Genomic DNA, 26,672 nt, shown 5'->3' on the forward strand with positions numbered 1-26,672 from the left:
CAGCTCTATAATCACTCTTAATTGGATTCTGAAGGCTTGAGGTAGCCCTTCCTCTCCGCAGCAAACTCTCCCGTTCCGAAGCTCCCTGTGGACGCCATGGGCTGTCCATTCTCTGCCTGGCTCACCCTGATGGCAGACGGCTCTCCCAGATGCCGGAGACAGCTGGTATTACTGACCTTCTGTACCTTCAGTGACAGAGACCATCTTAGTGGCTGGACCCGTGTTCACGTGGGTTTGATTCCACGGAGGGACGTCTCTGGGGTGGACTCACCTACCTTCTTCTTCAGGCGATGCCCACCCTCACATTCTTAGATTTTCTGAAAGCGACCAAAGCCCCTCTAGCCTCAGGGCCTTTGCACAAGCTTTCCTCTTAATTATGCTTTTTTCCTCTCAGTTCACCTGTCTAATCTCAATGGCAGCCCAAGATGTCACTCTTCTGGGAGCTTCCTGGCCGGGCCGGGGCCTCACAGCATCCCATCAGCACACACGATGTCCACAGCTCACGGTGGTCCTACCTCCAGGGCCCAGCTCACCGGCTCCCAGGGAAGGAGCTCAAAGAACAATGTGTGGAGCAGAGGCAGCCAGCGGAGGAGGAGAGATGGCTTCCCAGGGCATCCCTTGGACTCTAACTCTGGCTGGCACATAGGCTGGCTTCAGAATTTCTGGTGGGTGGCAGCTGCATGGCCATAGATACCCAGACCGCCATCTGCCGCGATGCGTTCTCCCACCGCCAAGCTGTGGCACCCAACCCTTGTGAGCTTCCTGGGGCAGAACTGACTCTACGTTGCACCCCGTATCCGGTGCCCCCTTTTAGGTTTGAAAAATGGGGCTGAGCCAAAACCAGTTTGGCTCAGTGAATAGAGTTTCAGCCTGTGGACTGAAGGGTCCCTGGTTCGATTCCGGTCAGAGGCACGTACCTTGGTTGCGGGCACATCCCCAGTGGTGGGTGTGCAGGAGGCAGCTGATCGATGATTCTCTCATGTCAATGTTTCTAACTCTCTATCCCTCTCTCTTCCTCTCTGTAAAAAAATCAATATAATACTTTTTTTTTTTTAAATGGGGCTGCTCTGTGGAAACCGCACAGGCAGGGATGGGGCACACAGAGGGAAGATCTCCAAAGCATCCACCTGTGAATGGTCACTGGCCGCTCCTCAGAACGCTGAGAGCAATGAGGAATGTTTCCCGCCGGGATAAGGCCCAGGCTCCGGATGGAGCTCATCCTACGGAGCCGCTGGGACAATGGGCTCTGGACAACGGGTCACATCTCCCCCTTCCCGCAGCGACGTTCTCACCCCAGGACAGGGCGATTCTGCCCTCCGTGCTGACCGTGCCTGTTCAAGGCCCTTGTCCGATGTGTTTGCTTTTGTGCAGGAGTTGTGCCGTGGCCACTGGTTCAGAAGGACGCGGAGGTGCTTGATGGTGACAAGAGTGAGCCTTAGCCCCTGCATGCCTCCTTCACTGTGTGTGCACGTACAGGAAGTGGGGTCACCCTGCCCGCCAGTTCAATCAAAGGGTCAGGCAGGGCCCAGCTCTGCTACAGAACATCTCTGTGAGAGCACAATGCCTCACAGACAGCGCCCCGCTTCCAGCATTCCTGTCTCGGTGTAAGTGGAGATTCCCAGCAATTAGCCCATCACAGAGTCACTGGTGAGGAGAGAGGTTCAAAAGGGCCTTGAGTCGGGGTGGGATAAGACGGTGCTTCTCTTCCGACCCCCGACAGGGTTGTCAGGACGGGGGGGGGGGGGGCTGGGTCTGGGAGCTCATCGGGGAAGCTGCCCTGTCTGGGCCATGGCAGGGGACGAACAGCCCGCTTAGCCCTCCAGTGGGAATGATCCCTGACTCACGAGGTCTTACCTGGCCTGGGACCCAGCTCAGCTCTAGAGGAGGACAAAGAGGGAGACACCTCAGCTGCTGGACTGTATTCCCACAGAACTGTTCCCTGAATCCTGCCTGGGTTGGGCAGCAATCTCAGAGTTTCACCCTTGGATCTCTTCGTCCGAACACAATGAGGCTGCGGCGGCAAACTTCCTCTTGCAAATGGACTCAAGCCTTTGCTTTACTGTAGGACAAGTTTGTCACGGAGGTGGGCAGCGGGCACACCCGTTCCCGGCCACTTGAAGGGGCATTCTGAGCCTGGGCTCCGCTCACTGGCGGCCTCTGGAGGTGGCAAGCGGGCACACGGTGACAGGGCTGGAGCAGAGGTAGAACTCGTAGGGCCTGGAAAATCCACCGAACAGGTGGCACATGTCCCAGCGTAAGTGAGCCCCAGTGCTGACAGGAGCCCCAAAGCTAGTTCAAAGGCTGGTCCCTGCTGTTTCCTGCTGACCTCGGACCTCACTCCCAGGGTCACAGGAGCCCTAGCAAGGCTCCTGGAGCAAAGGGGCCGGCAGCTGGTGAGAGGCCCTGGGCCGCCAAGTCTCTTATGTGCTAAGTCCCTTCTTTGTATCTGGCTTTTGCTTATTTTTACTCAAAATAAAACAGTGATCTCTTTCCAAAGTCCAGGGTGGAGAGTCAAGTGCAGCTATTTCCCCAGCTCCCCGGGGTGGGATTCCTATTTCACCAAGCCCACGCCAGGAATCTCCGAGCCGAGAGCAAAGTGCGTGCGGACAGAACAAGGGAGGCCGTGGGCTCCGGCCACACCCCATGTGGAGCCCCGCGTCCAGGGTGGGATGCATGCCTCCTCCGCCAGCTGTTGAGTCCTTGTGGTCCGGACAGGAGCGGCGTCTCCGGTTCTATTTATAATCTGTGGGGAGGGTTCTGTGATCTAGCCACTCGAGATGTTTGAGGCCTATACTCTGTGGGCAGCTGAACGCTCATTCACGGCACCTCCCGAGTTATGACTGAATTAGGCATACATATTTCACATCTTGTGCAAAGCATTGTTAACTCACTCAAACGCTCTCCCTGATTTCCTGATCTCAGGAAGCAAGTCCTTACAAAACCCTATATGATAAAACCCTAATATGCAAATCAACCAAAAGGCAGAACAATCGGCAGGACAACCAGTTGCTATGACTTGCACTGAACACCAGGGGGCAGACGCACAACATAGGAACTGCCCCCTGGTGGTCAGTGCACTCCCATGGGGGGAGTGCAGCTCAGCCGGAAGCTGGGCTCACGGCTGGTGAGCACAGTGGTGGGAACCTCTCCTGCCTCCACTGCAGGAGGGAGGTAAGGAAGGAGGGGTCCCGAACTGCGAGAGGGTGCAGGCCGGGCTTAGGGACCCCCCTCTCCAGTGCACAGATTTCATGCACCAGGCCTCTAGTTTAAAATAAAGGACCCCATAAGAAAAGGTGCTTGACTGAAATTGTCATCAAGAAAAAGCACCTCCCCCCACCAAGCAGTGTTGGTTCACCTGCACCTGGTGGAGGACATCAGCAAGCCAGACGAGCTCAAGCTGGAGCCACCCCCTCTCCTGTGAGGGTTCTGGGGGCCCGTGACCACGCGGAACTGGCTGGACGGGACCCCAGTGTGCACTACTCGTGCAGCTAAAGCTGTGCACCCTGGAGGCCCCGTGAAACTCCTCACAGTGTAGTCTCCAGAACTGCCTCTTCCCAAGCTGTGTGCCCACGCGCCCAACATGTCTGTAGCTCACACCTGCACAGGAATCAGCTGGCAGCCTCACTAAGCACACACGCAGAATAGCCCGTAAGTTTCTCTTGGATGCATTAGGTGTTCTCTATTCCATCCCGCCCCGTGCTGGCTCCAGCAAGCCTCAGCATCCTTCCCAGCACAGGCTCTGGCAGCCTGCCTAAGCACACGAAGCTGCCACGCAGGCCAAGGCCACAATCCGCCGGGCTATCCTAACCGGCACGGAGCCTTTTCCCAGGGGCCCCAGCTCCCACTCCTGGGGCTTCCGGGGCCAAACTCCCAGAAGATGGTTTGACTGCATGTTCCGAGGAGCCGTCTTCCAGGTCAGGGAGAGAAGGGCCCCGCAGTCAAACACGCGTGGGAAGCACCACAGACAAACCTTCCTTTGTGGAAACTTCAAGAGACTTAACTGGCCGCAGATTTGGCGGGGAGTGGGTAACAGCTCCTAACTACTGCAGAATTAACGTGGAAAAGCATGAACTTGGGGAAGTGCCACGCTAGGTAGCTTATTAAAGCAGAGGAAAAACTCTTAAATGAGATTCAAACACAAGCACTCACTGAGCCAACAGCACAGATGAAATAAAAACAAAAACAAGCGTTCCAACCCCAAAAAGGTCTTCAATCAGTCAAGGAAGCAAGTATGCTTTGGACATCTACACCATGACCAGCTGGCATAATGGGAAGCACAGGAGAAATGCAAGAATTTCTTACCCTTACAGGCTGTCCGAAGCAACTACACTGCATTTTTATTGGCTCACATAGAAAGTCTTGAATCATAACAGAAATAGCAGTCGAGTACAACTATGGCTAAAATACCTTTTATGTATTCATGCATTTAATTGTCACAACAAACCAAGAGATGGAAGAGTATTATGCCATTTTTTTTTTTTTTGGATGAGCAAACTAAGGCACAGAGAGGTTGAGAGGCTTGCCTGAAACCACACAGCAGTGATGGGGGCCGGGAGGGGGGAGGAGGTTCTAGATGCAGCAGCTTAAAGAAGGGAGGGGCAAGGGTGTCAGCGAGTCTGAGGGAGCATCACGGTGGGTGTCTCTTAGGAAATGGGGTTTCGGAAATAGAGATGCTAAGAGGGGGCATTTCTAATATGGGGCGGGGAGGGGCTTGGCGTGACAGACAGCCATGGAGAAAGTGCAAAGTAACAGAAGCAAGCTGAGAGTCAGGTCCTCACTGTGACATTTGATTTCCTAAGTTCCTTACCCTTGCATTAATGGTTAAAGAGATACTTAGCAACTAGCAGAGGCATTTTAAATAATCTTATCATAATTTTGTATCAATTCTTTAAAGCCCAAGTAGATTTCTTCTTTAAAAAAATCATTAAAAATTTTTCAGTTATAGTTGACATACATTATTGTATTAGTTTCAGGAGTTACACCCCAGTGACTAAACATTCCATAACTTACTAGGCTATCATCCAAACAGGTCTGACACCATTGATAGTTATTACAATACTAGAGGCCCAGGGCACAAATTCATGCACCAGTGGGGTCACTCAGCCTGGCCTGTGCAATCAGGCCAAAACTGCCTCTTTGACATCTGCAAAGGGGTCCCAGATTGCAAGTGGGCACAGGCCAGGCTGAGGGACCCCACCGGTACACGATCGGGGCCGGGGAGGGATGCGAGAGGTTGGCCAGATAGAGAGGGACCACAGGAGGACTCCAGGGCATGTCTGGCCCTTTTTGCTCAGTCCCAATCACCCAGAACCCAGCAGCAAGCTACCAGTCAGAGCGTCTGCCCACTGGTGGTCAGTGAATATCATAGTGAGAGGTTGAGAGGCTTTATCATATCATTATCATATGCTTTTATTGGTTGAACGAAGGACCAGACAACTGGACATTTAGCATACTAGGCTTTTATTAATAGGGTTATGGACTATGAACCCTGTACTTTACATCCATGACTATTCTGTAACAACCAACCTGTTCTGCTTAAACTCTTTACCCTTTTCAACTGCCCCCACGCCCCTCCCATCTGGCAACTGTCAACATGTTCTCTGTGTCCATGGGTCTGCTCTGTTCTACTTATTTGTTTTGTTTTTTAAATCAGTTGTTGGTAGATAATGTATTCATTGCTATTCAAGATCGTAAGCCGGCTCTCCCTGCTACGGGCAGAGAGGAGAATGCTGTCAGCGATGGGGATTGCCTTTGCCACTGCTGCTGCAGCTCAGGCCGGGGCTCCCCAGAGAGTCAACTGTGAGTGTCTTTAAACCTGAACACTGACTGCACACTGTCCCCAGGGTCACAGAGGCAAGCTGTCCTCAGAACTGCTCTCACCTCTGTGCAACCTTCTGAATTGCTTCAATGAGGGACTGGAGCCCAGAGGCTGCGTTTTCCTTTGCTGAAGTCACTTCTTATCCGCAGGGATCCTTGGTTTCCCAGGAAGTGGGCCAGAGCTCTGAAGGCAGTTGGGGCTGTGTGACCTTGGGCATGTTACTTAACCTCTCTGAGCTGCTCTTCATTTGTAAAGTTGGGATGATCATGGCATCCAGCTCCCAGGGTGGCTTGTATACTCGGTGAGTACCTCCAGCACGGTGTCTGGCGTGTGGTGGGTATTAATTGTTACTATCACCTGGGCATGGACAGTCTGCGCTGTGCCTTGGCCAGCATACGTCACCCCTGCAGTTTGATTTTGGTTTGGTTTTTAATCCATTTCAGCCCTAGCTAGTTTGGCTCAGTGGATAGAGCATTGACCCTTGGACGAAGGATCCTGGGTTCAATTCTTGGTTAAGGGCACATACCTTGGTTGCAGGCTTGATCTCCAGCCCTGCTCAGGAAGTGTGCAAGACGCAACCAATCCACGTATTTCTCTCACATCAATGTTTCTCTCTCTGTCTCTGTCTCTCCCCCTCCCTTCTACTCTCTCTAAAAATCAATGGTGAGGATTAACAAAAAATCTATCTATCTATCTATCTATCTATCTATCTATCTATCTATCTAAGCATAATATGCACAGTGTCCCCTTGGGAATTCAACTGACCAGGAATTCAATTGCTCACTATGATGTGCACTGACCACCAGGGGGCAGCACACAACAAAGAAAGGCCCTGGCCAGTAGCCAAGCAGCTGCTAGGGACCCTACACGTGCATGAATTTTGTGCACTGGGCCTCTAGTCCTATATAATAAAAGGGTAATATGCTAATCGACCTAATGTGAAATAACTGGTCTCTATGACCACCAGGGGACAGACACCCAATGCAGGATCTGCCCCCAGCCTGCAGGCCCCGATCACTCAATGGTGAATGGGGAGCTGGGGGGGTGTGGCAGTGAGGGTGGGGCTGGGGAAGATGGTGATCGCAGGCCAGGCCTAGGGACCATACCTATGCACAAATTTTGTGCACTGGGCCTCTAGTAAATAAAAACCTTTAAAAAAGGAGAAAGAAAAAGCCATTTCAGTCAATGGCTCCTTCAGGGCTCCACAAGGAGATGCCACTTTCACAATACTGCTAAGAGTTTTGGCTTTCCCTTGTCCCTACCAGAGCATGGGTCTTTCTAGCAATCGAATACCATGGCACCAACCAGCTGCAGGAAAGCAGTCATGAACCTTATCTCAGAGATCAGGGACATGTGCAAAATTCAGAACAATGGCACTGCTTTCACACTTTTTATTTTGTTCTGGATAATACAGTTATGTTTTCATTTAAAATGTTACTTGTGCTACCATATTGGCTTTATCGTTGCTATTTTTTTTAAATTTAATTTGGTATTTTAAAATTTGTTTTAATTTCTAATACGGTAAATAACCTAACACAAAGCTTTCTACAATCCTGAGCAGAGAATTCACAGTGGAAAGGGGCCGAGGCCAAAATGCCCAAGAACCACGTCTGGAGGCAGGGGGGCTCCTCACAGGAGGACCAGGCTAAGGAGGCAGGTCCTTCCAGAGTTTGGAGACCTCAGCCGTCCCTCTCCTCTTTCAGCTCCCGGTCTCTCTCTCCTGCAGGCTGAACACATGCTGGCTCCGGGTTATGCTGCCTCTGGTCACAGCTCCCCTGGGGACTCAGCTCTCCCCAAGCCACCACAGGGCTGGGCTGCCCACAGAGGGATCATCCAACAAGGGGACTTCGGGATCGGCACCTGCTTGAGGCAGTGGGCACCAGGCTGCACCGGCAGGTGCTGTGCACGGCACAGGGCATTCACTGCTCCAGGGTCTCTGAGCAGACACGTGGGTGAGATCCAGCCTGGCCCCTGCAGGAAGCATTCCACAGTTCAGACCCGCAGGGTCTTGCATACCAGGGCTCAAGGAGGAGAGCCCAGTCCTGGGCAGACGTGCAGGCCTCTCTCTGTCTCTCTCTCCCCCTCCTCCCCTGGAACTCTAGTTCTCAGGCCTCAACCTCCGAATGTTAGTCTTGTTCTGATGGCCACTGAGTGGGCTCACACTGACCGGGCACCTGTCCTGCCGGACGGGGACACATCAGTTGCCACATCCCAGAATAGCTGCCTATCCGATGGGCAGCGGTCCAGAGACCTGTCCTGTGGGAGGGGCAGGAAGAGACCCAAATACAACAGGGTTTCATGCGGCCATGTTCTCAGCGTGGCCCGGGTCATGAAGGACTGGGGGCTGGGCTGGGGCTTGGGGCTGAGCTGCTGAGGGGTCACTGCTCCCTCCCACCTGTTCTGGGCAGTGGTCGAGGGTGTCCAGAGGCACCCAGCGGGTGCTCCGTCTCCTGTGTTCAGTGTGGTTTCAGCTCTGCCTCTCTGCTCAGGAACCTGCTCGGGGGGCTGTTTGAGAGCAAAGCTCTGCATTTGGAGCAGAGGGAGCTGGAGCCTGCGAAGAACTGATTCGGGGACACAGCTGTCACACTCTGGGACGGAACTGAGGCTGGATACAGGACGAGCGTGGCCATGTTCTAGTGACCCTTTTGCTCCTGTCTCTCCTCAGTAGCTTCGTTTCTGTGTCCTGGGTGGCAAGGCCCCTCCCTCAATCCCTGGATCAGCCCTGGGGGAGCGCCTCCATGCAGCTGCCGGAAGCACTCCCCGGAGCTCACTCCACAGGCTAAGGACCCCGAAGGGTGAGGTTTCAGCAAGGGGGAAGGTTGAGGTCAGGCACCCTACACAGCAGCTCAGGCCAGGGAGCAGGGAGCACAGAACTTGACTCTTGCCAGCTGGGCAACTGAGGCGTGCGGACGGCTTCGCACAGAGGTGCTGGCAGCAATCCGCTGGGCACCCAGGTGGATGGGGGGCCCCAGCAGTCAGGGCAGGGCAGGCTGGGGAGGCAGGTAGGATGCGGCTGGGTGGGCGAGGCTTCTGGGCCCAGGAGCTGCCGTGTCCAACGAGAGAGATGGAGAGAGAGCTGTGTGGCCTGTTGTTTCTACTCAACCACCCCATTTATTAAGTTCCTCCCTGCGTGGCCTTCGTGAATGTAGCCTTCAGCTGGGCCAGTCCTTCCGCAGTTCACAGTTTCTGTCTTGTTTTAAAGGCCCACAAAGGCGACCAGAGAAATGGGTGCAGACAAGGACCCACACGGCGATGTGAAATGCAGGTCTGTCTCGCACTTGGCACCCGCCCTGTGCAGATGGCCGTGGAGCAGCTTCGGCACGTGGACGCCAGCCCAGCCCTGCAGCACGCGCATCTGTGAGCGTGGTCCTGCCACGCCCTGGCCACAGCCTCCCGGAGCCGCGCAGGCCTGCTCAGGGCTGCAGCATCTCATCCCAGGGGCTCCTTAGCCACGGAGAGGAGGGGGCTGAGCTGCGGTGCAGAGGGGAGGAGGCACCCCTGGCAGCCGGCCCTCCACAATGCCGCCTCACTTACTCGGTTCTTCACTCCTCAGTTCTTCGATGCCATGCCCCCCTGGCTCTCAGAGTGGGGGCCCTGGGCTGTGGGCTCCATGGCCAGACCCCCCCTCCCCCGGGGCTCCAGGCAGGCACTGTGTCTGGGCTGAGGGACTTCACTCAGACCAAGGACCTCGGGCTCTGCAGAGAACCGAGAAGGAACCCTCTAGCCATAGGTGAGGGCTTTCTCTGCCCCCACCCCGACGTGGTGTCCCTGACGGGGATGCCGCCACACCCCCGGCCTTTCAGAAACCTGTGTGGCCGGCCCGCTCGGTTCCCAGCCACCCCTCGCTGCTCTGAGACCTCGTAGCAGCTCCTGCTCGTCCCACCCACAGGCCTCTCCCATTCCCAAGGGGGAAGCCAAGATGGAAGGCAGCATGGCACCTCATGGGAACGTCTCAGTTTGAAATTCCCAGGCCAAGAGAGTCGTTTCTGCTTAACGCTGCAGGAGACCACATCACTTCCACGGCTGTGGGGCACAGGGTGCATCCCTGTGGGCTTAACAACCAAAGGGATCGGCCTGAGAACATTTCAAAAGTTTGTTCTCCGAATGGCTGGGGAGCAGGGCAGGAGGGTGTCCTCAAACGCCACAGGCGTGGCCAAAGAGCAGCCGGGAGGCTGGGCGGCCTGAATGTCCACCCTGCTGCCAACGGGAGACATGAGGGAGCCTTGAGAGAAAGGGTTAAAGGGCAGCTCCTGGGCGCGCTATGGGAAAGCACATCTCCAGACTTCTCTTTGGTAGCAGTGGATCAAAAGCCGGATGGTGGCATGACTCACACCAGACCTACTTTTGGGTGCAAATATCGGGGGAGATGGAGTTGATCATAAAACTAAGTGCACAGTTTGCTTTCAGAGGCATCTCACCAATCGTGTCCCAAAGCATCACAGCAAAGCCCCAGCTAACTCGAGCTCCGAGGCCGAGCCCCTGGCAGCGAGGCAGGGGCTGGTCCCGGCTTGCACTGCCTAACGGTCATGCCTGTGACTGACGGTCATGACTATGACTATAGCAGACGCAGGCCTCACCCGGCTCCCCTGAGGGGCCTCTCTGCAGAAGCGGCCGGTGACCAGACCTGCAGGACCAGGGGAGGGGCGGGGCGTGCGAGGGCGTGGAGGGCCCGGACACGGAGGCTTCATGGGCACATCGGGGTTTGAATTTATTATTTGCTATATGTGTGGTCCATGTTTAGTGCCCAGGCAGGCTGGGATGGGCGAGGGTGATTCATGGAGATCTGCCAGGCGTCTGCCAAGCCAGCAGGAAGCCAGCGGACGGGGGCCCAGGTACTGTGGAGGGAGAACCGGCGTGAATGCGGCCGGGAGGGCGCACACTCAGCCGGTGCTCCCCAAGCTCGTGCGTTGACTGGAGGGTCTCTGCTAGAAGGCTCAGCAAGAGATGCCTGTGGACCTTTCCCTACTGATAACATTTCTCTTCGTGAACGTGCTGCCCGGTATTTCACGGAAATCAGCTCATGTGGCCCTGACAAGCCCACAGATGTGACATCATCACCCCTTTCTGGCTGAGGTCCCATTCTGCGGGGGCAGAGGGCTGGCTCAGCCGACGGGTGGAAAAGAGCCATTGCAGACCCAGCATGCCCCATACCCCTCCTACCTGCCCCTCCTGCCCCCTCCCCCATTTCTCCCCCCCACCGCCTACCCCCCACCCCCCAACCCCCAAGGGGACCTACAGAGCCTGGTGAGCTCCTGGGAGAGGGTGCTGGTGCACGAACCAGCCTAGGAACGCCACCCAGCGGGACCCCGGTTCTTCTCCCAGCCCCAAGTGTCACTTCTCACACTGCTCATTCAATGGGCTAACCCAGTGGTCGGCAAACTCACTAGTCCACAGAGCCAAATATCAACAGCACAACGACTGAAATTCCTTTGGAGAGCCACATTTTTTAAACTTGAACTCCTTCTAGCGCCACGTCTTCAACCCAGACTCTCCCAGGCCGTGGTATTTTGTGGAAGAGCCACACTCAGGGAGCCAAAGAGCCGCATGTGGCTCGAGAGCCGCAGTTTGCCGACCACGGTCCTAAGGAAATAGGTCTTAATTCCAAATCCTTCTCCTGGCCTGAGGAAATCTGGCTAATCAGCGAAGCTGCGGCTTAAATACGCTCTCCCACGGACTCAAGTCCCTGAAGAGGAGAGCCGTTCAGTGGACGGTGTGGCTCCTCCTCTGAGCACCTCCCCTCGGGCCCAGTTAGGCAGAACCTGCCACTGAGCTGTTTGTTTGTGTTTGATCCGCGCTGGGCGGAGCCTTCCCGCACACAGCACACCTCCGTGCCTGCAGTGCAGCCAGCGGGGTAGAAAAGAGCCCTCCGCAGGGGTCTGGGCAGGGCCAGGGTAAGAAAGCCACCAGGAGATTCCAGGCTCCCGGAGATGACAGGGAGGAGATGACAGGGAACGGGGCTGCCCACTGTGGTCGGGTCCAAGGGCCCTTTAGGCTCACGCCAGCCTGACCTCTCCACAAGGAGGGAGCCCTAAGCAGCCACTCTGAAGACAAACGGCCTCGGCCTCGGAGAGGCCCTGAGCAGAGGGTGGGGGGAGGACGGAGGGAGGAGAAAGCAGGGAAGAACCCTAGCTCCTTCCTAAGTGTGCCCCACAACCACCAGCTCAAGCACAGCCTTCACCGTTAATCCAATGTCTCATTTCCTCTCCCAAAGCTCCCTCCGACTTCTGCGTTTCAGGGAAAGCAGATGATGTCAGCCCTGAGCAGGTCCTGGGCTGAGCTTCCGGCCATGCTGGGCCCCCAACAGCACAGTGTACCAGCCCCTTCAGCAGCCTGGCCAAAGTCCCCAAACACCTGGCCCCCCAGAGTCCCACAGTGTTATGGTCTGAGGGGTCAGCATTTTTGCTTCCTTTGAAGTAGCAGGTATGGCTTAGCACCTCACACACGCGCTACACATGCACACACTACGTATAAATACCACACATACCATCTACAGAGACACATCACACAGACAAAAACACCATACAACCCCCCCCCCATAGCAATACCAACTACACAGACACACCACACACACAGGCAAAAACAAGACACACACCTGCCACAGGAGCTCACTGCTGTATAAAAATGAAGGAGGTTTTTCTGATGGCTTTTTTTTTCTTTTCGTACTCATTCTAAAACAATCACGTGTCAACATAAAAAAAAAAAACCCTCTAAGATCAGGGAAATCAATGCAAACAATTTCTATAGACGTCACTCCTTCCTGGCTCCAAGGGGCAGGAGGCACGCTGGGGCAGGTGCTCACGTGTCCTTCCGTGCAGAGCTGCTCTCAGAAAGCTGCTCACAGAACACAGCGCGCAGGGGAAGACGGAGGTTCCTATCACCAAGCTCCTTCCGGACACTCCAGATACAGGGGTCCTCAAACTTTTTAAAGTGGGGGCCAGATCACGGTCCCTCAGAGAGCTGGAGGGCCGGACTATATGAACTACTAATTCCTACTGTAACACCTCGGCTGCGCTCACTGCCCAAAAAACCTGGCGGGCAGAATCAGACTCCCCTGGGGGCTGCATGTGGCCCGCGGGCCATAGTTTGAAGACCCCTGCTCCAGAAGGTCTCCAAAATTCTCCCCTGATCTGCAGGTGTGCCTACTTAGTCCCACTTTCTAAGTACTAAGAATTCTGTAAGTCAAAAACACAAGCAAGAGGTTGCATAAACCTTCCTCACAACATCCCCATCCGACAAAACCAATGACACACGGTGTGGAGAGCATCGGGCTGCCCGGGGGAAGGGGACCACGGGAGGGCACGCTCATCTCATCGTAAGCCTCCCCAGGTGGCCCCATGACGGAGGGGCACAGAGCACAGCGGGGGCATAGGGACTTCATGGGCGCTGTACCGCAGGGAGCCTGGCCTTGGAGCCCCTGCCCTGCTCAGGGACACACAGGAGACAGGGAGAGACTTGCAGCATTTGAGTGACAATGAGAGAGAGAGAGAGGAGAGGAGAAGGGTGGCGGAGAGGTGGACTGGAGAGTGAGCTGGCGGCTCAGGGTTTGGTCATGCACATCTGTCAAGCTCATTGATTTCATGACTGACAAGATAGGAGACATCTGAGGCTGGAAAGAGATCGTGGTTCAAACTGGCCATCCTCCTCGGCTCAGGTTCTCGATGGTCTTGGACACCGCAAATAAGTCTGCGGTCTCTCCCAACGTTGCTCTCATCTAAGATCCTCCGTGTGCTGTGCTCCGGGCCCAGCTCCTGACCAGCCAGGGGCCACACTTCCCCTTTGGCTCCCTCCCCACCCAACCCGGACAGAAGTGACTGGAGAAGAGGCACGTGACCTTGTTTGTAAATAGCAGGCGCTCAGGAAGACCAGTAGCCAGTTACACAACCCTCCGCAGAGCTAACACCTCTGGCAGTTCCATTGAAAGAAAGATTTACTGTCGCATGCACCAACAAGTCTGTTTCTTCATAAATCTAGCAAATGCTTTTTTTTTTTTTTTTTTTTTTTTTTTTTTAAGAAAACAGCAAATGATTTCTGGAGACTGGGGAGAAGACCCTCCAACCCTTCATTGGACCAAGCTCCCTCGGGACATTTATTCGAAAGCACAACTTATCTTTAAAAAAAAAAATAACGTATGTGTGAGAAGAACCACTAAGAATTTTACAATGCAAAGTTGTAAGAACTAAAGCTAGTATTTAGCTAGGAAAACAAATGAACATCTAAACGATGACCTACAGCCACCAGGGAGGACTCCCCACAATCAAGTACCTGCGGTTATGGGATGGCAAGGCCTCTGGTCTGTGAGATTTCTAAAATTCCAGACAATAATGAGAAAGCATTCTTTTCAGGGGTCCTTCCAGCATGGTCACTGTGCTACTGACTTCAAATACGAAAACATTCCCCTTTTCGTTATACACACACACTATTTATGTCCTGGGCTTAAAAACGAGTGACTCTTGTGTCCTGGGCTCTTCAGTGTGGCCACCTGAGGGGGCGGAATGCCCTGAATCTTATCTGTTGGGGAAACCCATGCCCTCAGTCGATACTCACACACTGTCTCTGCGTCATAAAACTCGATGTTTGATCGTTACTGTTGCCGCCGATGGCGAAGGCTGAACCAGTTCATTAAAATTTACAAAATCTCTATTTTAGGAACTACTCATCGGTCCTTGGCCGAAGCATCTGCTATGACCAATCACTTCAGAACGAGCACCGCTCCAGCCTCAGAAGCTCAGCCAGGAAACCCCCGTCAGCCCCTCTCCAGGGTCTTTGTTCTCAGTCTGCAGGAGGCCTGAGTCGGAAGTGCCTACCCTCCAGTGGAGTTGGGAGCAGGGATGGCAAATGAAGCCCACGTAGACCCCCCCACCCCCAGGACAGGCCCCTCACGGTCCACAGGCCTGACCGGTCCTGACCCCTGCCACCTGCACAGCCCTTGATGGGAGTGCACTGTGCACAGGAGCCCGAGCAGCTCTGCCCGGAGTCACTGCCAGCGACCAGTCCTTGCACCCCAGGCTCTGGTCCCCCTTGCTGGGCCCACAGCACATCTGTAGGAAAGCTGGAACAAAGGAGCCCCCCAGAGTCCGTTCCAGCTCCCAGGGTGAGTGTGGCGACTGTGCACCTTTACTCCGCGGGCAGAGAACCCCGTGCAGGGAGGGGGGCCAGGTGGCCACAGCCCCAAACCAGCTGGCGATGCCAGACGTCCCCACCCCGTGGAGCAGGACTCCCATTTCTACCCCAGCCTGGATCCCTCTAAAGAGGCCGGGCAGAGCCTGGCTCCTCTCTGAAGCTGGCCTATTGGGTGATGGGCTAAGCCATCCCCAGAAGGTCCCCCGGCACCCCTCTCCCTGCACACCCTCCATTCACAGCCAAAGCGCCAAAGCGCAGGCTTGACGCACCTGTGCTGGTCTTCAGGAGCAGCCACAGCCCGGAGATGTCCTGGGACAGCAGAGAGATGAGACTTAAGGTCATGCTGTCGCCCGCCAGCGCGCCGGCGGCGGCGTCAGGAGGCGGCGACCTGCCTGCAGGAACGCCCGTCCCGGGCGCACAAAGGAAGGCTGCGAGGCTCCATCTTTGGGCTCCGCCGCCGCCCGCCGCGGGGACGCGGACCCCCGGTGCTGGCTCTGCAGGGCCGCCTGCCCGCCGGCTCCCCCGGGGCCTCGGGTTGGCTCTCCCCGTTCCCTCCCCGAAGCAGGAGCCCTCGGGGCGGCCGCTAATGCTGCCTGCGGACAGTTAACTGTTGAGACTCCGGCGGCTCCTGCAGCAGCCGCAGCTGCGGCCCTTTGTGCCGCCCGTGCGGACCCTCCCTGCCGGAGCCCCGCGCTCAGCCGCTGTCAGTCCCCTCAGCGCCGTGGGGCTGCCGCTCAGGGGCAGGGTCCGGACCTCCTGGCCCCGGGACGCCTCCCCGGGATGGAGACAGGCTGCAGAGCCGCGCGCTGGGGCGTCTGCGTGATGCTGTTCTTCCCGGTCTGTCCATCTGCGCTCCCTGGAGAGCGGGGTGCGAGCCGCATGTTCCTGAGTGCCAGAGGGTCCTCGGCGGCGGCTGAGTGCAGAGCGCCTCCCAGGGGCTGAGAACGTGGAAGACGGAATAAAGGGGATGCCCCATAGACGGGGATCCCCGGGGGAGCTCGTTAAAGTGCAGGCTGCTGTGGGGGAGGGTGGCACTGAGATGCTAAGGAGCTCCCAGGTGATGGGAGGCAGCTACTTTGCAGGCAAGATTGTGAGCAGGAAGAACCTGGGGGGAAGGAGGGGGCGCAGGAGGGGGTAGTAAGGGGACTGGGCACTTGAATCCAGTGCTGGAGCCGACACACCTGGAGAGGACAGTCCTGTAAACTCACTGAGCAGGTGTCCACAGCCTTTGCAGGCTCTGTTTCTGCACCGGCCACTGGCCTATGATGTTGCTGACACACCTGCCTCTGCCTGGGCGCTGGCAGAGAACTCAAGTGGAGGCCACCAAGTCCTGCAGGCTCACACTATTGGGGGCACCTGTCACTGCAGCAGCAGTAGCCGCTGACATCCACCCCGATCCACACCTCCCCTCTTCGTTCCTGTCACGATCTGGTTCTGAACCTGGGCTTGCAGGATACTTCACAACTTTTTCTTCCTCACGGCTCCTCCTCCACCTGCCACGGCAGGCGTGTTCTGTGAGCACAACCCTTACAGCGCGTTTCCAGGGCCTGGGCACCTCGAGACATCCAAGTAGATCAGGGCACAAGCTCCTAGGGTGGCGGGCAAGGCCCTTTACAGCCCAGCTCCTCCTGCGGCCAGACTTCTCCACTCACATTGCCTACCCCGGGGAGCCCCCTCCCGGCTCACAGCATCAGCAGGCCCCTGCCCTGCTGAGCACAGCCTGCTCCTGAGGCCTGCTCGGGGGTGGCTGGGGCCTGACCTCCTGCAGAGGCCACAACGGCACAAGTCCAGCTCTACCCTCCCACCTGGAGCCCCTGGTGAGCCCCTGCCCCACTGCACTGGGCAGAACTCCTGGTGCCAAAGACACCTGGGCTTTTAGCACAGTGGGAGATGCACTGCGAATGGGTGAGGGACAGCCAGGGAAGAGGACCGTCCTGAGGAAGATGCAGTCGGACCTGAAGCTCTGTTTACGAGAAGTGACGTTGCTCTTGAGCAGGAGGATGGAGGTGCCGCGTGGCAGAGGAGGGCCTACGATGACATCCACCTAGCCACACCCCAATTTATCCCCCAGGCTCCCCACGCTGTCCCAGCAGAGTCTCGGCCTCGTGTCTCCTGGCCCCCGGCAGATGCCCGGGTGACGCTAAGCAGCAGGATGTGTTAGCGGGAAGGCAATGGCGGCCACGCTGCTCACTGCTGCTTAGACTAGAGTCGCCTGCACCCACGCTGGGGAGGCCAGCTACTCTGGGGGCCACCACACTGCTCCTCTGTGGGGGGAAGCTCCCCTGTGCCCTTCGTCTGGGAGGAGCTGCCAATGTCTGACTTGGTGCTCTCGATGAGCTGCTGTGGTGGACAGTCCCAGGAGCGCATCAGGGCTGGGCCAGCGAGGGGAGTCACACGCCTGGGAAAGACCAGGATGCAGGCAGGCTGCAGAGCTCTAGGCTCTAGACCCACTGCCCGTCCGTGCCTTCTCTCACCCATTCTAGAACAGCTCCCTCGGGGAGCTCCTGGCTGCTGGTGACCCTCCCAACCCAAAGGCTTCCTTAGCTGGAAAGAAATAATAGATGCTGTACTTGACTATAAATACGGCTTGTTTATTTATTTGAGGAAATACAGCATTACTGGTCAAAATCTGCGGTGTGCAGCACACACTGTGGGCACCATCAGACTTTGAACACACACAGCGTGTCAAGGAAGGCTTTCGCAGTCGGCCCGGCCCAGAAACCTGCAGCCTGAAGTGTGTGGGCTCCCCAGGGCCTGGCCGCAGCCCCAGATGCTGCCCAGCGGAGCCCCAATGTTTACAAAAGCCTGGCATTCATCTGTCCTCATCCAGAGATGCAGGAAAAGCCAACCAGGGCATCAAACGTCTTCTCGTGGGCAAAGTGGTGTCCCCTCGAACCTCAGAAAACTCTGTGTGCCTTTACAAGAGGCTCTGCGCCCTGAATTATGCAAAGCAGAACGAAGTGCTGCGTGCTCTCGGGTCATTTTCTGCTCGGTGACTAACTGGGAGGAGCCATCCTGGATTACAGGCTGCGCCCTTATTTGCTGAGGCCTTTCCGCACCACCTGGCCTTGTTTCGTTGCCATGGCTACCAGGTGAGGCCCGTCTCCCTGCTCAGCAAAGCCTCTGAAAGAAGGGAAAGCTGGACACAGCGGTCACTGAGTCCTCCCCACGCCCACGGGCCCAGCTGGCTACTGTCCTCCTCCCGTGTCCACCTCCTGTGTCCTCACCATCCTTCTCCTGCTTCCTGCTCCCCATCTTCCTCCTGTGCCCTTCAGAGTCCTCCTCCAGCACCCTCCTCCCATCTCCACTCTCGTGGCCCCTCGCTCAGTGTTCTTACTGAGCTTCTTTGGCTCGGAAATCATCACAGCCCTAGCCTTTCCTACCCCCTGGCTGCTTCCCCTAGAGCAGTGGTCGGCAAACTCATTAGTCAATAGAGCCAAATATTAACAGTACAACGATTGACATCTGAGAGCCGAAAACCGACTTCTGAGCATGGGCCACGAAGTTTCAATCGCACTCTACATGTGCACCCGCACATGGTATTTTGTGGAAGAGCCACACTCAAGGGGCCAAAGAGCCACATTTGGCTCACGAGCCATGGTTTGCCAACCACTGCCCTAGAGGTTCTGTCCTCAGTTCTCACAACCTACAGGCCCCATCCATTCAGCTCTCCTAAGCCAAATGAACGGTCCCTGCCCCCAAAGTCTGCTGTAGGATGCAAAGCCGACTTCTTGGGGTGCCATGCAGGCGTGCGGGAGCTGAGGGGTGTGGCTGTCCTCCCGCTGGGCTTGGTCACCAGCCCTGACTCCTCACTTCCACAGCGAGCTCCAGCCGTGGAGCATGGCAGTGCCCCCAAGTGAGGTGTGGGGGTGCCTCTCTATCCTGGGGCCTCCACACAGGAAGGCTGGGGGCGGGGGGCAGTGGGTCCCTCAGTGTTTCTCAGCACATGAAAGCACCTCAGTTCCGTGCACCTGAGGAAGTGAATCTGCGGACTATAGTGTCCAGTTTACACTAACGCTCAGCAAAGAACCAAGTGGCCTAAGAGAAGACGAGTCGGACTCATACCCAAGCACAGATGAACAAACTCGTCGGGTGGCCCAGTAAAATCTGGTAAGACAGGGCCCCAGATAACGAAAACCCTCCAGGACAGTGTGTTTAATCGTGAGAAAGGAACCCCGTCTTCCACTAGGCTGAGAGCATCTTCCCACATCGGTAATTTCAGGTGTTCCATTTATAAAGGCTCCCATGCACCAAAGGAACTTTCTCAACAAAACAATCTAACTGAATAGTTATGTGAGTTTTGAACCCAGTAACCATACACCCATTAAAGAATAAAAATTTAACACCTTCTACTTAGTTTGTAAGAACAACAGATTAGCATTAAGAAAGACAGACATTTCCTTGACATCAAGGAAAAGGGAGACTTGTCATCTGAATTTCAACACCGTCTGCATAATTGCTGAAGGAAACCAAGGATCAAGATAGAGAACCCAGCCTACTGCCCACGCTCCCGTTTCAGCCGCGATGGCTATGAAAGCAATTCCATTAGAAGCGAAACAGGCTGGTGTGGGATCTGGCTTTGTTTCATTATGGCAGGTGTGGGAACACTAGGAAGCCTACTGAGTCCTATGACTCTCACAGAAAACATTTTTTTTTTTTTTTTGGTAATAAGAGCAAAACATGTTTTTTCATACTATTAATAAAATTAAAAAGCATTAATATCTAACCTCTCATCACTGAAACATTTTTTAAAATATATATATATTTTATTGATTTTTTACAGAGAGGAGGAGAGAGGGATAGAGAGCTAGAAACATCGATGAGAGAGAAACATCAACCAGCTGCCTCTTGCATACTCCCTACCGGGGATGTGCCTGCAACCAATGTACATGCCCTTGACCAGAATCGAACCTGGGACCTTTCAGTCTGCAGACCAATGCTCTACCACTGAGCCAAACCAGTTTCGGCTCATCACTGAAACATCTTGGGCCTTTGTGTGAATAGCTGACCCTGAACAACATGGATTTGAACTGTGAGGGTCCACTTATATGTGGGTTTTTTTCCAGTAAGTACATGCAATATTGCAAAAGTATTTCCTGTTCCTTATGATTTTCTTAATAACATCTTCTTTTCTCTAGTTCATGTTATTATAAGAATACAGTGTATACTATATAACATACAAAACATGCATTAACTTTTTGTCCTTTGTAAGGCTTCTGGTCAACAGTAGGCTAATAGTATTTAAGTTTTGGGGGAGTCAAAAAGTTAGATGTGGATTCTTGACTGCCTGGGAGGCTGGCACTCCCAACCCGGAGTCCTTCAAGGATCAAGTGTGTGTCATGGTTAGCAGATCATGGTTAGCAGAACAGTCCTTCATGTCATTTACATGTCGTCACACATGGGCGGGTTAGACACATGGGAAGCACAGGCCCGGGCTTAGAGACCACCACGCATGCTCCTGCTCTCTCACACCTGCCTCTCCTCTCCCTGCCCTGTGCCTGGTTAGGGCCAGCCCACCATTAGGGCACCACAGTGGTTCCTGACCCCAAGGCTGGGCCTGACCAACCCATCTTCCTAAGGGGGCCCTCATGCCTTGATTCCTTTCCTTGAAGAGGATGTGGGAACAGAAGCCAGTTCAATCTACCAGCGGTCTTTGTGGCCTGAGTGTCATCCCCTCTGCTTTGCGCAGACATGGTCCCTGTCCCTCACCGCCCTCACTGGCCTCAGGTCCCACTCCTGGCTCAGGGTACTGGCCTGCCCACGTGGCCCCATGCAGCTCTCTCCGGATTTCTTTGTCTGCCTCCGGAGGTTTTCTGTTGCTTTTATTTTAGGTCCGAAGCCTGGGCTGCACCTTCTGTAACGGCAGGCGGGATGGCCTGCTCTCATGGCTCCTCACAGGCTGGTCCTCAGCCCCTGCTGATGGGCTCTGGACTCACCAAAGGCAGCACCGCTCTTCCCCCTCCCCACACCCCAGACAGTTCACACCCTCATGGCCCCAGTCCACAGCAAGCACAGCCAGTTGCCATCTCCTTTCCCCCTGGGGCTCCCGGGCTGTTTTCCCTTCTGCCCGAATGTCCAGACCAAGCATGGCCTGGCGCGCTCTGCACACACGCACCTGGGCGTCATGGGCTTCCTGCGACATTGAGATCACAGACTGCTGCATGGCGCTCCATCGGACCTTAGTCTGTGGAGTTCACGTGGCCAAAGGTGCTGGGAAGGTCTGACCGCCCGTTTGGGAGGGGCTGGTTTCTGTCTGGTTTCCACATCGCCTAGCATTATGGGCAGCCCATAAGGAACAGGTGTCCCAGTCAAATGATCCAGAAGCAAGGTCGTGACCACCCACCCTCCCTGCATTAGCACAGAGTGTGGAGAGTCTTGGTCACGGTTCCAGAGAACACCCCCCACCCCCTCTGCTTTCTTACAGGCTTCCCTTCTATCTAACTTCAAACCGATTCTGGCAGCCTGATCAGCTTGGTTAATAAGTCACCATAGCCCGGCCGGTGTGGCACAGTGGTTGAACATCAACCTATGAACCAAGAGGTTCACGGTTTGATTCCAGGTCAGGGCACATGCCTGGGGTTTCAGGCTCAATCCCCAGGGGGGCCGTGCAGAAGGCAGCCAATCAATGATTCTCTCTCTTCATGGATGTTTCTATCTCTCTCCTCTCCCTTCTTCTCTGAAATCAATTTAAATACACACACACATACACACACACACACACACACACATATGTAAAAGTCACCATAGCCTGGCCAGTGTGGCTCAGCAGATGAGCGTTGAACCAGAAACCAGGAGGTCATGGTTCAATTCCAGGTCAGGGCACAATGCCCAGGTTTTGGGCACAATCACCAGTAGGGGACGTACAGCAGGCAGCTGATCACTATTTCTCTCTCATCGGTGTGTTTTTTATCTCTCTACCCCTCTCCTTTACTCTCTCTCTAAAAAAATCAATAAAACCACATATTAAAAAAGTCACCATCACCTCCCAGTCAGCGCAAACCTGACCTCCTCCTCAGGCTCCAGAGGATCCTTCTCCTAGGCCCCGTCCCTGGCCCCGTCTCCTCACCCTTATCCCTGCGCCACGCTGCCCCGTTTCCCAAGCTCCTCAGTTTTGTGTTCCCTTGTACCTTTGAGTCCTGTTTACCAGTTACTTTATGTGCGTTCCCTTCTCAACCGCAGCAGTGACGAATGCTTTAGTTATACTGACTCTCTGTTGAGTCCTCAGGTTTCCTTTTGCTGGTGTTGTACATGGCACCTGATAAAGGTGCGTGGAAGTCAGAGTGCGGGTGTTCATGAAGGTTTAACTCAGGGAGGTACAGGAAGCCGAGCACGGAGAGACCCAGAGCCAGGGCAGGCCCAGCGGCAGCCAGTGGGTACCTGACAACTTGGGTGGAACTCTACATGGAGGGTCCAGGACCCCTCCGGTGGGTCCTAGAGCAGAAGTGCCACCCGCAGGGGCTGTGAGCAGGGCCAGGGCGCGTGCGCGCACACACACACACACACACACACACACACACACACACACACACACCCGCCCAGTCTCCATGAGCCAAACAGGAAGACTCTCTTTGTCTCACTGGAAAAACAGACACCGGAGCCCCAGACACCAGCTCTCAACAATGAGCCTCTCTCTCCTTCCGGGCGGGGCTGGCACCCGAGTCCTTATCAGACCCATCAATCCCTGCCTCCCAGGAAGCGGGAACAACTGCTCTATTTTTCCACAGGAGCTTGGACCTGGGGGGAAAGGGCCTGGGCAGGGAGCCGCATTCTCCTCCTCCTAGGTCAATAGCACGTGTCACAAGCCCCGCCATTCCAGGTGGGTGCTGTGGGATAGAGACACACTGCGGAGAGCAAACACAGCTGGAGCCGCAGGTTAAACAAAATGCCACCGTAGCCGGATTCAGGAGGGCGTGGAGACAGGACGTGTGCAGCTCTGGGTTAAACTGTGGTGATCTCGGTCTCAGGACCCACCAAGGCTCTCGACGGGAATTCTCGATTCTAAATCCTGCCACTGGGCTGGGTCTCGGTGGCCTCCGTGGACAGTGGTGGGACAAGGTGACCTCAGACTCCAGGGCTCACAGTGACTGCTCCATCCATGCCATGGTGGGACCCTGGCCACAGGCACAGAGGAAGGCAGCCCCGGGGCTGGACCCCTGCAGGGACCCCCGGCCCGCATCTGGGATGTGGAGGTGGAGACCAGCCGCATCTGGGGTGCCAGGTGTGTCTGCAGGTCTGAGCAGGAGTTTCGTGGGGGTGGCGGGAGAGGGAGGAGCGGCTCAGAGGCCAAGCAGCCCTGTGCTTACAGGTAGGAGGGAGTTACTGGTGTCAGCGCTCGAGAGAGTTAAGAGGGCAGGCACCGGATCTCAGCACTGGGAGCCCGCACCCAAAGGCCCATTGGATCCAGGTCTAAGGAAGATGGTCCTGAGACACCAGGACAACAGACAGAGGGGACACATGTGGCCACAGGAAAGCCCCTTAGGAGGGATGGCATGCACTTGTTTAAAGCTGCTTTCCAAAATAAGTCCTTTATCACGGAAACATGGGAAAGGGCAGCACAAAGGGTGTCTGGTCCGCTCACAGCTCTGCTGTCTGGACACACAGAGCCAGGTGGGGCGGGGCTCGGATTATCAGCGATGACCCCGGGCTGCCTGCATTGCGGATGCTTGAGAAAACTTCCTTTCTGTTTTTAAAACTCTCCAAAGTAGACGTGTTTTATTTTTAAATTTGACCTTTGCACTACAGAACATAACTAAAAGGTTTGAGAGGCTTGGGTCAAACCTGGGGCTCTAAAAGAGCCTGGGAAAGGAGGAGGGAGTTATGACCCAGGAGAGGAGCAGGAGATTTCAGAGAGAAGACAAGAACTGGGATCTGGTGAAGATCACAGGGGGGGGGGGGGGGGGGGGGGGGGCAGACAGTGTGGCTCAGTGGTTGAGCAGCAGTCCATGAACCAAGAGGTCACTGGTTCAATTCCTGTCAGGGCACATGCCCAGGTTTGGGGGTTGATCCCAAGTAGGGTGTATGCAGGAGGCAGCCAATCAATGATTCTCTCTCATCATCATTGTTTCTATCTCTTTCTCCCTACTCTCTATCTTTAAAAAAATCAATAAAAACATATTAAGGGAAAAAAAAAAAAAAAAAAAAGATGACCCGGCAGCCCTATGGGGACAGGACGGAAGCCTGTGGGTGTGCCCGGGCTCGGCATCTGGGATGCACTCAGGGGAAAGTCCTGGTATGCCTATTCATGTGAGGCGTGCCCGGGATTGAAGGGGCTGTGGCCAGGATCGCCTGCCGCCTCAGAATCCACCAGCCCTGAACTCCCAGCACCAGCACACGGAGGATTCTCTGCTGCTCTCCATCCTTCTCAGCGGACACGGAGAAGGCATCCCCCTTCTCTGGGCCCCACCTCCCTTCCCTCCCTGCCACCCTTGCAGGTAGTGAATGGGGAGCTCCCTTCTGCAGGTGAACAGCCCAGGAGCTAAGCTGAGGTGCCCGAGCCAGCCAGCTGTGGGGTCAAATTCTACATCCCCCACCCCAACTGCCTCCAGCTCTCCCCTTTCGGGTCACCAGGCAGAGGATGGCTGCAGCCCCAAAATGGCCGAGAGGGAACCAAGTGAAAAGACCTGGAGGACAGAATCTTAGACCAATCAGGTGATGGCTCGGAAATACAACAGTGATCATTGCAATGCTGGTGGCTCCTGAGCCCTGGCTGCAGAGGGCTCTGTCCTAAGCATCCCATGGCATTTTCCTTTAAGGACACCCTCAACAGGCAGTGACATTTATAGCACAGGCTGGAGCCGAGAGCTGAGAGCTGAGTGCCTGGGTTGAGTCCCAGCTCTGTACCCATCTAGTACTCAGCTCTGTGCCTCAGTGAGCTGGGCCACAAAGTGGGTGGATGGCAGCCACTCACAGGATTGTTACAAGGACAATATAAACCTGGGCATGGGGTGCAGTGCTTGGAACTCACTCGAGTCACCGAATGAAGTGATGTCGTGGTGAGGATGGGAGGAGCAGACACAGATGAGTTCCATACACCTCAGAAAAGGTGAGGCCAGGAAAGGCGTCCGAGAGTGGTGTGTGTGTGTGTGTGTGTGTGTGTGTGTGTGTGGAGGTGGGGTGTAATTCCTGAAAAATGACCCTGGGCAAACACCTGGGAATCCAGCAGCCCTACAAGCACAGTGTCAGCATTCCCAGATGATAAGACTGAGCCTCCTGTCTCAGCTCACAGACAGAATAGGGCTGAACCAGGATCTGTACCCAGCCAGATGGCTCCAGGGCAACCTCCATGGCACACCTGAATCCACACCAGCTGACCTGGGTTGCCCGGTGCCTGCCTGGCCACCTGCAGCCTCCCTGGGAGACACGCAGGAGGATCAGACTTCAGGCCCCTGGTGGAGGCGATCGCAAGGAGAGGATGGGCACCTCAGACAACAGAGAACTTTTGTGTGGACAGCATGACTTTCTCCTGGGATGCCGGGTGTTGCAGTGAGTCTCACAGCAGGACTTGACAAGCAGGGCCGTGAAGCCCATTGGTTATTGAGTGGGGCCTTTACCCAGGTCCCTGACCAGTGGAATGAGTCAAGAGGGATCACTGAAGGTCAATGCAATGTCTTAAAATATTTTCAAAAGTGTTTCCCAGACCCCTAAGATGCTTTTACAAGTGCAGCTTACAGACTCACACCAAGAACAGAGTGAAAGCAAGCCACAGAGCAGGAGCTTCAGAACCTCCAGGGCGAGTCCCAGTGCCTTCCTGGACTGTGCCACCCTGCTCCTGCCCCACAAACCCCTCCAATTCAGACATGCACTCAGTTCTCAGTGTCCACACCCAGCATGCTCGTGTGCCTCTTCATTTACCAGGGAAAAGGAGGTGGTGGAGAACAGGGTGTGCCCTCCAGGAACAGGGTGCAGAATTCTGAGGACGTGTCTCGAAGCCCAGACTGGGAACAGGCTTTTCTCCTGCACCCCATTGCAGGCCGCCCTGGGACCCAGACAGATCCCTGGTTTCAAAGTGTTCTCCTCTAGACTCTCCAGAGTCCCTGCAGTTCATTCCATTCTGGGTGAGGGTTCTTGGTCTGCCCTAACCCCATCCCCATCTTCATCCCCAAGTTGATATTTCCTCTTTCTCTGTCTGCCTTGCTCTCCTCCGGACAACCTAGATTTCTTCATAGTCCAGATTCAACCCTTTAACGATCATCCTAGTGTTCTTTGCCCAGACTGTTGTGGTAACCAGGCCAGCTTATCTGTCCTGGGGAGTTGAAGCTTACTTCCTGCTCTGTGGTCACTGAACATGGCAGAGAAATAGCAGGTACTAATCATGTAAGTACACTGACTGGGAATCTCCCCACGCCCGAGCTCCAGCACACGGTGCCATCAGCGGGCCTCTCACACTCCGTCCCGAGCATGGGGCCCCGGCTAAGGAGTGGCTCTACGTCCAGGAGTGGAGGGATTTTGAGGAACCTCCACATCCAGAACATCCAGGAAAGGTTTCTCCAAGTCGGTCAATCATCTTGGAAAAAGGTCTTCTTTCACTCCAGACATTTTCTAAGGCTCAACTTTTGCTTTCAGGTAAATTTGAGGCACAGACCTGCCAGAAGTGCAGGTAGAGAGGCAGTTCAGGGCAGGGCTGGCCATCAAGTCAGAGGTTCCCAATGGTTCCCGCAGCAGGTGATCGACAGAGTGAAAGCAAGCCACAGAGCAGGAGCTTCGGAACCATCTGTCTATTGTCTTAAAATCAAGC

At 55.2% G+C, this 26,672-nt stretch overlaps 1 protein-coding gene across 11 annotated transcripts in view; it reads right to left on the minus strand.

Moving 5' to 3' along the window:
• The window catches only part of MCF2L (MCF.2 cell line derived transforming sequence like), a 177,402-nt gene that overhangs the window by 61,019 nt on the left and 89,711 nt on the right, over positions 1–26,672 (minus strand). For 2 of the 11 annotated variants that reach the window (XM_084879801.1, XM_084879807.1), the window contains exon 1: positions 15,208–15,764. The exons of the other annotated variants lie outside the window; for them this stretch is intronic. In XM_084879801.1, coding sequence (XP_084735927.1) covers positions 15,208–15,280 — 73 coding nt within the window. In that variant the 5' untranslated portion in view covers positions 15,281–15,764. Of the gene's footprint in view, positions 1–15,207; positions 15,765–26,672 lie in introns of those variants that run through there. 11 annotated transcript variants of the gene reach the window in all.

Source organism: Pipistrellus hanaki (genome assembly GCF_964339955.1).
Source record: "Pipistrellus hanaki genome assembly, chromosome: 3".
Classification (NCBI taxonomy): Eukaryota; Metazoa; Chordata; class Mammalia; order Chiroptera; family Vespertilionidae; genus Pipistrellus; species Pipistrellus hanaki.